Genomic DNA, 12,864 nt, shown 5'->3' with positions numbered 1-12,864 from the left:
CTGATGGTCCCTAACTAGCCCCATAGGGATATCGAATGTCAAACCAAATTGACCATGGGCATTATAAATCGGATCGCGTGCAGCTGTGTTCCAAATTGATGATTACTTGGGCAGCTGTGGGCAGGATTAAAATAAACCCAAGGAAAATTATTACGGTACCCTTCATTCCGTGACATACAATTTTTTCCTAATTATCTAGCAAATCTCCGTTTTGGACGAGACTGACTTTATGACCAAAATTATCCTATTTACACTTTGTAGTCAATTTTGACACTATAATAAATGTTTCTGATTAATAAAGGTGCCACATAGGCCGTTTTCTATCAGAGAAGTTGTTTATTGCCTTCAGTTTAAATTAATCATGTTTACGAAGTGCTGGCTAAGTTGACAGACACTTCCTTTCCTCAGGAATTTAATATTGTAATTTTCTCCACTTAATCATGTGAACCTGTGTATCTTTCAATAAAACAATTTTTTAAACGGTGCAATTTTTTTGTGTGGAAATTATAGAAACATGGTGTATTTTCCTTCAAGAGGTAATTATTTCCATTTTTGTTTTGTCCTACATGTGAAATGTACAGAAAAACACGACTCAGATCAGGTTATAGACCATTACTCTGATTGTATTAACAAATTATAAATATTTCCATATTCATAATGAGAGTTGAAGAAGGGTTGACATCACATTTCTTTAGTATAGGTTGGTACTATACAATTCAGTATCATTGGTGTAGAGTCATTCTGTAGAGAAAAACATTGTGTCCATATCAGGTGTTGTTCCATGTCATTTCCCTTCAAACAAATGGATGTTTCCCCATATGTGTGTAATTAGAGGAATGTGTTCTGAGGCAATTATATGAGTGGGAGGGTTAGGGCACGTTTTATGACTTGTGCTCTTGCACAGCTAAGCGTGTGTCCTGATACGTGTGTGTGTCTAGTTGTGACTGTCGTATCTGTAGCATCTGTGTGTGTGTGTATCCTGTCAGTGTCATAGCGTCTGGTTGGTGGAGCAGCCTGGCACGGCTGTGTGTGTATCCTGTCAGTGTCATAGCGTCTGGTTGGTGGAGCAGCCTGGCACCGCTGTGTGTGTATCCTGTCAGTGTCATAGCGTCTGGTTGGTGGAGCAGCCTGGCACGGCTGTGTGTGTATCCTGTCAGTGTCATAGCGTCTGGTTGGTGGAGCAGCCTGGCACGGCTGTGTGTGTATCCCATCGCTGCCATAGTGGCTGTGTGTCTGTGTGTGTGTCATGTTGTACCATGTGTGTGTGTGTGTCGTGTTGTGCCATGTGTGTGAGTGTGTCGTGAAGAGCCCTGGTCCTGGGCTTAACTCTGTCAGTGAGGCTGCAGGAAGATCTCTCTCTGTTTAGTCTGAGCTCAACCATGTTGAGAACACACACTGCTTCACGGACCAGCCCTGACTGCTGCACCACCTGCAACACACATCACATACGATATACACAGGTATATTAGAGCCAGAAAATTGTGTTCACATAACAGTGACGCCATCATGAGTATAGAGGGATGGAGAGAAAAAACAGGTTATTTGCTGTGTGTGTAGTGTGTGTGTGTGTGTGTGTGTAGTGTGAGTGTTAGGGCTGGGCGATGTTCCAGATGCCTGTATCGCGAGAATCAAGTATTTTTCTATTTGGCTTTTTTATGAGCGTCTGTCTTTTTGGTCTAGTCTCCTTCACTTCTTCTGTGCTGTGTGCACTGTGCACCTTCCCACTTGCACACAGACACCAAGTCCCTCACAACAACAAAGATGAAAGATCACTTAATCTCTGACAAGCAGTTTCAACTCGTTATTTGCATCTGAGGTTTGGTCCAACAGAATCGGTGGATTCCCCTTCTAACGATACCCTTTACAGAGCAGACCCTACTAAAACGGGAGTATCAATGAACATGATTGTGGGAAATTAATGCTCAGTTTGTCGTGTGCGGCATTGCAGTACCGCTAGCAGCATTTTTGTCACATACTGTTATGTGCTAGCTGTCTAGTCTGTGTTTTAGAAATGTGCAATGAGCATAAAAAGACGCATTTATATCAGGAATTGGCAACTCGTTCTCATTCTGAGAAATAAGCATATAATTCCTGCTACAAGACGTTAGTCATTATTAGTGGATGTGCATGGTTCTGGTTACATTTGTAAGTGGCGCAGTGGTCTAAGGCACTGCATCGCAGTGCTAGCTGTGCCACTAGAGATCCTGGTTCGAATCCAGGCTCTGTCGTAGCCGGCCGCGACCGGGAGACCCATGGGGCGGCGCACAATTGGCCCAGCGTCGTCCAGGGTAGGGGAGGGAATGGCCGGCAGGGATGTAGCTCAGTTGGTAGAGCATGGCGTTTGCAACGCCAGGGTTGTGGGTTCATTTCCCACGGGGGGCCAGTATAAAAAATAATGTATGCACTAACTGTAAGTCGCTCTGGATAAGAGCGTCTGCTAAATGACTAAAATGTAAATGTAAATGTAAAAAGGGCATTTTCATAGACAGACTTGAAAGCCAGATCAGTAATTATTGCAAAAAAGTAGGTTTGACTATTTTGATTACATAATTAAATTATTAGTGGGTCTTATGGTTGTGGATAGCTTATATTTAGCCTAGGTATAACTTCACAAGCCCTGAATTTGTTAGATTACTCCTGACTGTTTGAAATGCAAGGTCTTGACCTTTAATTATGCAACAAAGCTTTTTAGAGAAAAAGTTTTAAAATATTTAGATATACACTGAGAGTACAAAAATATTAAGAACACCTGCTCTTTCCATGACAGACTGACCAGGTGAATCCAGGTGAAATCCCTTATTGATGTCACTGGTTAAATCCACTTTAATCAGTGTAGATTAATGGGGGAGACAGCTTAAATAAGGATTTTTAAGCCTTAAACAAGAGACATTGATTGTGTATGTGTGCCATTCAGAGGGTGAATGGGCAAGACAAAATATTTGTGCATTTGAACAGGGTATGGTAGTAGGTCCCAGGCGCACCAGTTTGTGTCAAGAACTGCAACTCTGCTGGGTTTTTCACGCTCAACAGTTTCCAGTGTGTATCAAGAGTGGTCCACCACCCAAAGGACATCCAGCCAATTTGACACAACTGTGGGAAGCGTTGGAGTCAACCTGGGCCAGCATCCCTGTGGAACGCTTTCGACACCTTGTAGAATCCATGCCCTGACGAATTGAGGCTGTTCTGAGGGCAAAAGGGGGGGGTGCAACTCAATATTAGGAAGTTGTTCTTAATGTTTTGTACACTCAGTGTATATCGTGAATCGCCTATAAGTTTGAAAAAAATGAAGATATGATTTTTAGGCCATATCACCCAGCCCTAGAGTGTGTGTGTGTGTGTGTGTGTGTGTGTGTGTGTGTGCATCAAGTGGGGTAATGTTGTGAGCTCACCATGTGGACTATCTCCCTGGCACCACTCAGGGGGTTGTGGGAGAAAACTGCAAAGTTGACCAGGAGGCTGGCGACCAATAGCGAGTCCAGGGACGGCTGCTGGGGGACGGCTGACATCAGCTCAACCAATAACTGCAGTTGGTCAGCAGGAAGAGGAGGAGCTGAGAGCAGGAAGAGTGACCTCAGGTGATCCCAGACTGCTCTGGCTGCCACCTGGAAACAGAAAGAAGGAACGGGAGGAAACTAGCTTCAGCTGGAAGCCTGTCTTGTCATTTTACATTTACATCATTTAGCAGACGCTCTTATCCAGAGCGACTTACAATTTTTTCAAATGTTGTCATTTTCCATGACAAGGGCTGGATGGATGGGAGTAAAAGAATGCCTTCAAAGTCAACCAAAGGTTATGCCCTCTATATACCTCAACTTCTCTCTGACCACAGTGTGTGTAGGTCCCTCAGGGTAGACAGGAGACAGCCAGGCAGACACACTCAGAGTGGGATCAATACCATATCAGCCTCCCTCACCCTTCTCCCTTTCTCCTCTCTACCCCTCTTTTTCCCTTCTCCTTCTAACCTGGAGAAACAATCTATTATTCATCCCTCAGTCCATTATTCATCTATCTATATATTGGCCGAGCTATTCTGAGACCAGCCAGGACAGGTCAGTAAGGACAACGCCATCTACACTGAGTATACAAAACCTAATATTAGGAAGGTGTTCCTAGTTGACAACAGTAACCCCTTCCATCCAGCCAGCCAGTACATACTAGCTGCTGTGTCCGGTGGTGCCCCTGGTTGGTAGGGTGGTGGTAGAAGGTGAGGAGCCACAGCAGGGGGCCACAGTCCTGGGGTCTGGCTGAGACCAGTAGCTGGCTGGCCACCTCCACCCAGTTAGCACACTGCACCAGCAGGAACCATGCCTCAAACACTCCACACTGACCCCTGGAGGACAGGAAACAACACACACACACAGGAAATTAAACTAGCACCCAACAATTATATGAGAGATAGAGAGATGGCGTGGTCAAGAAAATGCAGAGAGAGAGGGAGATGACAGGGAAAGATAGGGAAGAAGATTAGTAAGAGAGTAAGACGATGAGAGAATGAAGGGGGAGAGAGAGAGTACAATTTAAAATAGAGAGGGAGAGAGAAAGGGACCCGGGGTTAGACAGAGATTGGTAGACACTAGACAGACAGCTGCACAAGCCTGAGCTTTGGATATGAGTTAGGATAAGAGACTTAAATGTCCTTAATTACATAATTAGATTCCTTCTCTTCCTGCCTCCCGCACTGAAACTTTTAACAGCACCCCTCAGAAGAACCTGGCAGCTGGGTCTCCTTTCCAAATGCTCTTTCCCATCACTGGTTGGGAACAGTTGGGAATTTCGTATGGTGTTCCGGAATGGAGCGGTCGGGGTAATGGGCCAAGTTAAAAGCCGCAGCTGGAGGGCAGCAAGTCAGCCGTCCCAATCACTGGGCTGGACCACCATCGCTCGCTCTGTTCTCAGTGCTCCCTTTCTCTCTCTGCTACTGCTTTCCATCAATCCTTGGGCTACTATTCTCTTTCTCTCACACATTCTTCCCTTCTCTCTGCTATTGATTTCTACCACTCTCTCTCACTCACTGCAATCTTCCCCCTCAGTCGGTTAGGACATCTACTTTGTGCATGACACAAGTAATTTTTCCAACAATTGTTTACAGACAGATTATTTCACTTATTATTCACTGTATCACAATTCCAGTGGGTCCGAAGTTTACATACAAGTTGACTGTGCCTTTAAACAGCTTGGAAAATTACAGAAAATAATGTCATGTCTTTAGAAGCTTCTGATAGGTTAATTGACATCATTTGAGTCAATTAGAGGTGTACCTGTGGATGTATTTCAAGGCCTACCTTCAAACTCAGTGCCTCCTTGCTTGACATCATGGGAAAATCAAAAGAAATCAGCTAATTTTTTTGTAGACCTCCACAAGTCTGGTTCATCCTTGGGAGCAATTTCCAAGGTACCACGTTCATCTGTACAAACAATAGTACGCAAGTATAAACACCATGGGACCATGCAGCCATCGTACCGCTCAGGAAGGAGATGCGTTCTGTCTCCTAGAGATGAACGTACTTTGGTGCGAAAAGTGCAAATCAATCCCAGAACAACAGCAAAGGACCTTGTGAAGATGCTGGAGGAAACAGGTACAAAAGTATCTATATCCACAGTAAAACGAGTCCTATATCGACATAACCTGAAAGGCCGCTCAGCAAGGAAGAAGCCACTGCTCCAAAACCACCATAAAAAAGCCAGACTACGGTTTGCAACTGCACATGGGGACAAAGATCGTACTTTTTGGAGAAATGTCCTCTGGTCTGATGAAACAAAAATAGAACTGTTTGGCCATAATGACCATTGTTATGTTTGGAGGAAAAAGGGGGTTGTTTGCAAGCCGAACAACACCATCCCAACCATGAAGCATGGGGGTGGCAGCATCATGCTGTGGGGGTGCTTTGCTGCAGGAGGGACTGGTGCACTTCACAAAATAGATGGCATCATGAGGAAGGACAATTATGTGGATAAATTGAAGCAACATCTCAAGACATCAGTCAGGAAGTTAAAGCTTGGTCGCAAATGTGTCTTCCAAATGGACAATGACCCCAAGCATACTTCCAAAGTTGTGGTAAAATGGCTTAAGGACAACAAAGTCAAGGTATTGGAGTGGCCATCACAAAGCCCTGACCTCAATCCTATAGAAAATATATGGGCAGAACTGAAAAAGCGTGTGCGAGCAAGGAGGCCTACAAACCTGACTCAGTTACACCAGATCTGTCAGGAGGAATGGGCCAAAATTCACCCAACTTATTGTGGGAAGCTTGTGGAAGGCTACCCGAAACGTTTGACCCAAGTTAAACAATTTAAAGGCAATGCTACCAAATACTAATTGAGTGTATGTAAACTTCTGACCCACTGGGAATGTGAGGAAATAAAGAAAAGCTGAAATAAATAATTCTCTCTACTATTATTCTGACATTTACATTTGACATTTTAGTCATTTAGCAGACGCTATCCAGAGCGACTTACAGTTAAGTGAGTGCATACATTTTTCATACTTTCCTGACATTTCACATTCTTAAAATAAAGTTGTGATCCTAACTGACCTAAAACAGGGAATTTTTACTAGGATTAAATGTCAGGAATTGTGAAAAACTGAGTTTAAATGTATTTGGCTAAGGTGTATGTAAACTTCCGACTTCAACTGTACTTGTTCATATTTACTGCTTGACTGACTGAACCAACTTCAGCACTCTGTGCCTGACTAATGATAAGCCCACGGTATTCCCCTCTCACCTGTTGCCTTCCTCTTCCTCCTCTTCCTCAGTGAGTCTCTGTAATGATGCAGTGACCCAGGCCAGGTGTTCTGGCCACGCCTCCTGGGCCATATCTGGGGGGAAAGGAGATGAGAGGGATGCATAACTCAAACCATGCATTGGTGTCAATTGGTCGCACGCAAATACTCAATCACTCACACAAGCAGGCAGGCAGGCACGCACACACACACAGTGTGTAATGATTAACTTTGAGTGTTGGCTGGTAGCCAGCATGTTCCTAGACGGCCATGCTAGATGTCTATAAGCCATGCCTCCAGGTTACTTGAGTTTGGCCACACATTTAAACATACTTCAGAAAAAAAAGATAGGTGCAGTGAAATGAGTTGTTTTACAGGGTTAGCCATAGTAGTACGGCGCCCCTGGAGCAAACCTGGAGCAAATTTGTGTTAAGTGCCTTGCTTTAGGGCACATCAACAGATTTTTCACCTTGTCAGATCGGGTATTCGAACCAGAGACATTTCGGTTACTGGCCCAAAGCTCTAACCGCTAGGCTACCTGCCACCCTAGAACACTCAACATACCCATAGAGGTATACAGGTATAGCCTAGCCCTAGATTACTCTGGCAGTTTTGGATACCGTTATCATTCTGTGATGAAACATTCCCCTACACAAATAGACTAATATCCAAGCACAGTAGAGATTGATCTTGATAACTTTAAACATTACTGTGATATATTGAGTAAAGGGTAACCAAGGATATAGCTCAGTTACTGATATGATCTTGTGAGTATTGATGATAGAGAGGAATAATGAAAATTAGTAACTACTTTACCTTTCTCAACGTACCATATTAGGTAGCCTAGCGGTTAAGAGCGTTGGGCCAGTAACCGAAAGGTCGCTGGTTTGAATCCCCAACGGACAAAGTGAAAAATCTGCCAATATGCCTTTGAGCAAGGCACTTAACCCGAATTGCTCCTGTAAGTCGCTCTGGATAAGAGCCTCTGCTAAATGAGTAAAATATTAATCACATATTGATTTTAATGTAGTTATAAGTAACAGTCATTGATTGGTGAGACACAGAAAGCCATTCATTCACTCAGAGGGTAAGGTTATTTACCCATTAGAGAGCACACACACACACTACCTGAAGGATGGGTCAGCAGAGGGGCCAGTAAGCTCTGGGGTGTGTGTGGGAAGAAGGCCTTCAAGGACACACACTCCTGAAACGAGATGCACGCACACACAGGTAAGAGGCAACAGACAAAGTTAACCTATAATATAATATAATGCAGAATATTGTCAGTGCCCTCCAGTGGAGTTAGTAAAAAAAACAATGCAATACATCTATAAATCCCACCTGTAAACACCAACATAAAGACTGTCAAATGAACGTTTTGAAAAACATCAAGGCTTTTCCACTGCTAGAATAGAAGATGAGAATAAAGTGTGTATCCTAGAGAACTGACTACACTGTAGATCGTATGGATGGAGGTCCCCTATAGCTGGGCCTGAAGGTGTTGCTGCCTGTACAGTTCAAATAGGGGTGAGCTCTAGCTCATGATGTGTAGAAGATAAGGGATAAGGGTGAGAGTGTGTGTGTGTGTGTTGGGTGGTACAGTATGGGGTGGTATGTAGATTGATGCGTTATTGAGAGGTGAGGTAACACACCCTATAGTCGTGGTTGTAGTCTAGGCTACCTATGACTGTTGTGCCTGCTTATGACCACCAGCTAACCTGTAGCTGTCTTTAGGACCACAGAAACAGAATCACTAGAATGGGTAGCCCTATTCAAGTCAATGATGCCATAATGGGTGGACTGGCGTCTATTTTGAGTGCACACATGACTTTACCAGTCAAATTGCCTAGAGGTTCCAAGGCCATTCTATTAATTATATATATATGTTTAGGAGCCTCCATACTTGAGGCTGCATGGCTGCCAGTTCCCTGAGGAAGCAGAGAGTGAAGGTGTGGATGAGAGAGAGCACAGTCTGGTTCCCCTCCACCTGCACCAGCATGGACCTACACAGAGCAGAGCAGGACAATGAGCCTTTACCAGGGGAAAAACACACACACACCACTCACTTGATAAACAAGATACCGGTACATATACACATCAGTGAGTAATCAAATTGTTTACAGTAGGAATATTGTATATCTACTTTATTCACTTGTGTGAATGAACCGTCCCAATGGCTCACCTGAAGATGTCGTTCACTATTAAGAATATGGAGCCGTGCTGGGAGCAGGCTTTAGGCTGAAACACATACAAACACAACCATGGTTACATATCAGGAGTCGCCTTTATGGATAAATTCTTCTCATCCACCACTTGGTGTCACTGTTGCATAGTCTACAAAATGCCCTCATCAAAATGACACTTCCCCATTTTCACACGCTGTTCCTTAACATTCTACTACTCTCTCGCTCTCTTTTCTCTCCCTCTCTCCATCCCAATCTCCTAATGCAGCGCGCGATCATGTGTTTTAGATTGAACATGTTTTTTAAACGCCCCTGCGAAAACATTCAACAGCTGCACTGTACATGCATGCCTCTCTCTCTCTCCCCACGTCCCTTCCATACATCTTTTACCCCCAAAACAACCTTAATTATGCTCCCTCCCTCTCTCTTCTCATCTCTCATATGGGCTAGAAGGCAGTAAAAATATGCCCCTTCAGTTCCTCTCATAGCAATAACCCTTCATATAGGAAGACCACATGTCTCCTGGACTGTTATCCTATGAGAGAGAGAGGGAAGGAGGGAGAAAGAAAGAGCGAGAGAGAGGAGAGAGAGATAATCTGTGGAAAATTCCAAACTACCTCCAGAATTTCGTCAACCCAGCCCCCCCCCCCCGGGCTCTGGTCAAAAGCAGTGCACTACATAGGGAATAGGGTGCCATTTGGGACATACCCTAAAGCTGCCACTTCACTGCTCCAGTAAAAGGTTGGAGAGACCAATGCTAGACAGCCTAATTGATGCTCTGCTCCAACCCTGGAAGCAGAGAGGCAGGAGTAGTGTGACACTGCCCTAGCCACTGATCTACGGACAGTTTTACCTCCCATTCCACCAATGGTTGAGGAAGATTTAGAGAGGATGAGCTGATACTAGAACTGGGTCTAACTTGTAGCATATACTGAATGGGAGGTGTTCTTTGTAAAAGTAACTAGCCCCCTCTAGTGTTCATCTTGTGTCATTGGACCATCCTACCCCAGACCTAATCCCTACACTGGACTTCTTCCCATCCTCGGACTCCCATAATCAATCATGATACATATTTCTCAAGTAGTACGTTGCCTCTTCTCTGCTCAGTTTAACAAATGAGGGATCAAATACGACAATCCTGGAGCCATATAAAAGGTGTGTGTGTGAGTGAGTGTGTGTGCATGTGTGTGTGATTGAGGGATGATGGTTTCCCCTAGTGAAAACAGATGGATTTTTAGCGTCCTCTTCCTCCATACCTTCCACTAACACTTTAAGGAGTATCAATTACAGCACGCACCAAACATCCTGTTGTTGGCAGCCCAGCCGGGCCCAGGAAGGCCTTGTGTATTGTTATTGAAGGAGAAAGAGCTCAAAACAGGAATGTGATACTAATTTTAATTTCCCATTTTTGATTGCAGTTTAAACAACTGAGGGAGAGAAGCGAGCCAGTCAGCTCCTACGCCTGTCACACACACACACACACACGTACAAACACACGTGGGCGCACGGGGACACACGGGCACACACCACACGGAAACACACACACACCACACGGAAACACACACACACACACACACCACACGGAAACACACACACACATACACACACACACACACACACACACACACACACAGGGGACACACACACCACACGGAAACACACACACACACAACCTCTACACACATACACGTCTCCATGATCCAAACAAACACAAAGGCTAAGTGAAACCCAACCTAAGCTTCCCTCGCTGTTAACGAGTTAGGACAGACGCAGCCAACCAGATGCACTCAAACAAACAAAGCTGAAGACGTGTGTGTGTAAAACAACATCGTGATAATGACAGGCCAATCAGCAGATGGATGAGGTAGGGTAAATAAACAGATCGAGGCAGGATGGAGAGAGAGATGGAGAGAGGGATGGATGAAGGAGAAGTTCATGTAAATAAACACACACACAGCGCAGACAGACAGAAATGTTCACAGAAGTCCCCTCTTTCCAACATACCTGATGAGCAGCTTAGATGAACTCAATATGAGAAGGGGGAGATGGAGAAAGCTGCAGGATCAAAGTACACCAATACTGTAGATGCTGTGCTTTCCTGCGTGTACACTGTAGGGCCCCAATCACTCTCCATCTCGAACCATGTGTTTGATATATTTGATACCATTCCACTCCAGCCATTACCACGAGCCCGTTCTCCTCAATTAAGATGCCACCAACCTCCTGTGCCACAGATCTAGGATCATATTACTCTAACCCTAATCCTCTACTTACCATTGGGGGGGACATATCTGACCCTGTATCAGTGGTTAGAGGTAACTTCTGCCTACTCCAAAATACGTACCAGTAGTGAGTGAGTGATGGTGTGCTCTAGGTTGTGCGGTATGGAGGCTGGGTTGGAGAGCACAGAGTCCAGTAGAGACATCACTGCCCCCTCTAGGCTGGCCAGGCTATGGCACCACAGAGACACCACCGCCTGGGCCTCCAGAGACACACACTTTCTGCAACACACGCACACATGCACACACACATTCACACTGAAGGTCAGTCAGATGTCAGTCAACAAGATGTACTGAATGAAGCAGTGTGGTTGGCCCGTTGGTGACACTCCTTCAGGCCTCAGGGAGTGTGACATCACTGCATGATTAGTCTCGGATATCCCAGACCTTGGAGCAACGGAAGCTAGGCAACGGCACAAGGTCTGGGGAGAATGTCGGCTTCTCTCTGACATTTTGAACGGGGAAAAACATTTGTTCCCAGGAGGTTCCTCTTCAGACAGAACTCTCCCAACAAGTTTGGGTAGGCAGGGCTTAAAATGCGGGCGGGAATTGTGCTCATGTTTAGCTAGGGAAACAAGCGCATTCGGCAGTGACGTTACCGGTGACGCGCTTTCTGTCCCAACTGATGCCGGAACTTCTACAGACGTGTAAGCTGGAGCATTGGTATATTGCTGGAAGCAACCAGTCTGTCTAGAGAGACTACTGCATGATGGGTTTGTGTTCACTAGCAATATTGTTTTCTACACTTACAGCTCTCTGGTTCCTTCAGAACTCCAAACACTGAGGGGGTAAGCCACTGGAGGATGTTTTCACACCCTATGTCCTTACCTGGAGTAGGCGGAGCTTACAGCATCAAGGAAGTCCTGGCTGAGGGCTGCCTTATCGCAGGTCACCGGCCGCTGCAGCAACGCACCAATGAGAGGAGCAGTCTCAGGACATGTGACCAGGGGGACACATGCCACTGATGCAGCAAGAACACTGTCACACGAACACCTTGGGGAAATGACGTCACATCAGGGGAACAGAACAGAGCTAGAGTTGGGACAGTGCAGGTGGTGGAGAGTAAGAGGAACAGATACAGTACCTCTGGTTAGGGTCAGCCAAACTGCTGCAGCTCTCCCCAACCTCCTCCACTAGCAACCACACCATCTGACCAGCCAGAAGGACAAGTTACAGTACACACTTACACACACACAACAGTCATGTAAATACATGTTATGGAATTTATGACCTTTTAAATAAGATCCTTCATTAGATGTGCAAGAACATCAACAAGCATTCATACCTTTCTTAGAACCTTTAAATTGTATTCCTTTGGTGGCAGGCCCATATGTTTCAGTAACACATATGTTGCACTGTCCTCTTCTTCTGTAGCAAGCTGACATAACAAATTCTGGGAGGAAAGAAAATAATGTTCAGTAGGCTCCCACATGAAAAAAATACTATAGTATACTATGGTATAAATACTAAAGTATTCACTCTAGTGTTTTTAATCGACTTTACTGTAGTATTCACTGTAGTATACTGTAGTATTTACAGTTAACTATAGTATAAATACTATAGTAAAATAAAACAGTATTATATACTATAGTTATTATACTATAGTAGTGTTTTTAGCGGATTGTAGTATACTGTAGTATTTACTGTAGTGCTTTTGCAGATATTACTGTAGTATTTACTA

At 44.7% G+C, this 12,864-nt stretch overlaps 1 protein-coding gene across 2 annotated transcripts in view; it reads right to left on the bottom strand.

The window, feature by feature from the left end:
- Positions 1 to 602: 602 nt before the first annotated feature.
- The window catches only part of fancc (FA complementation group C), a 48,339-nt gene continuing 36,077 nt past the window's right edge, over positions 603 to 12,864 (bottom strand). Inside the window, exons 5-16 of one of the 2 annotated variants that reach the window (XM_041901425.1) lie at positions 12,469 to 12,576; positions 12,268 to 12,332; positions 12,012 to 12,176; positions 11,249 to 11,405; positions 8,904 to 8,959; positions 8,625 to 8,724; positions 7,850 to 7,925; positions 6,724 to 6,817; positions 4,156 to 4,330; positions 3,390 to 3,602; positions 1,208 to 1,429; positions 603 to 1,150 (exon numbers count right to left, since the gene is read on the bottom strand). In XM_041901425.1, the coding sequence (XP_041757359.1) occupies positions 1,103 to 1,150; positions 1,208 to 1,429; positions 3,390 to 3,602; positions 4,156 to 4,330; positions 6,724 to 6,817; positions 7,850 to 7,925; positions 8,625 to 8,724; positions 8,904 to 8,959; positions 11,249 to 11,405; positions 12,012 to 12,176; positions 12,268 to 12,332; positions 12,469 to 12,576 (1,479 nt within the window). In that variant the 3' untranslated portion in view covers positions 603 to 1,102. Of the gene's footprint in view, positions 1,430 to 3,389; positions 3,603 to 4,155; positions 4,331 to 6,723; positions 6,818 to 7,849; positions 7,926 to 8,624; positions 8,725 to 8,903; positions 8,960 to 11,248; positions 11,406 to 12,011; positions 12,177 to 12,267; positions 12,333 to 12,468; positions 12,577 to 12,864 lie in introns of both variants that reach the window. The other variant, XM_041901424.1, reaches the window with a different exon arrangement.

The sequence above is a fragment of the Coregonus clupeaformis genome, chromosome 16, assembly GCF_020615455.1.
Source record: "Coregonus clupeaformis isolate EN_2021a chromosome 16, ASM2061545v1, whole genome shotgun sequence".
NCBI classification, from domain to species: domain Eukaryota; kingdom Metazoa; phylum Chordata; class Actinopteri; order Salmoniformes; family Salmonidae; genus Coregonus; species Coregonus clupeaformis.
The sequence above is the reverse complement of the archived record's forward strand: the minus strand, read 5'-3'. Positions and strand labels throughout refer to the sequence as shown.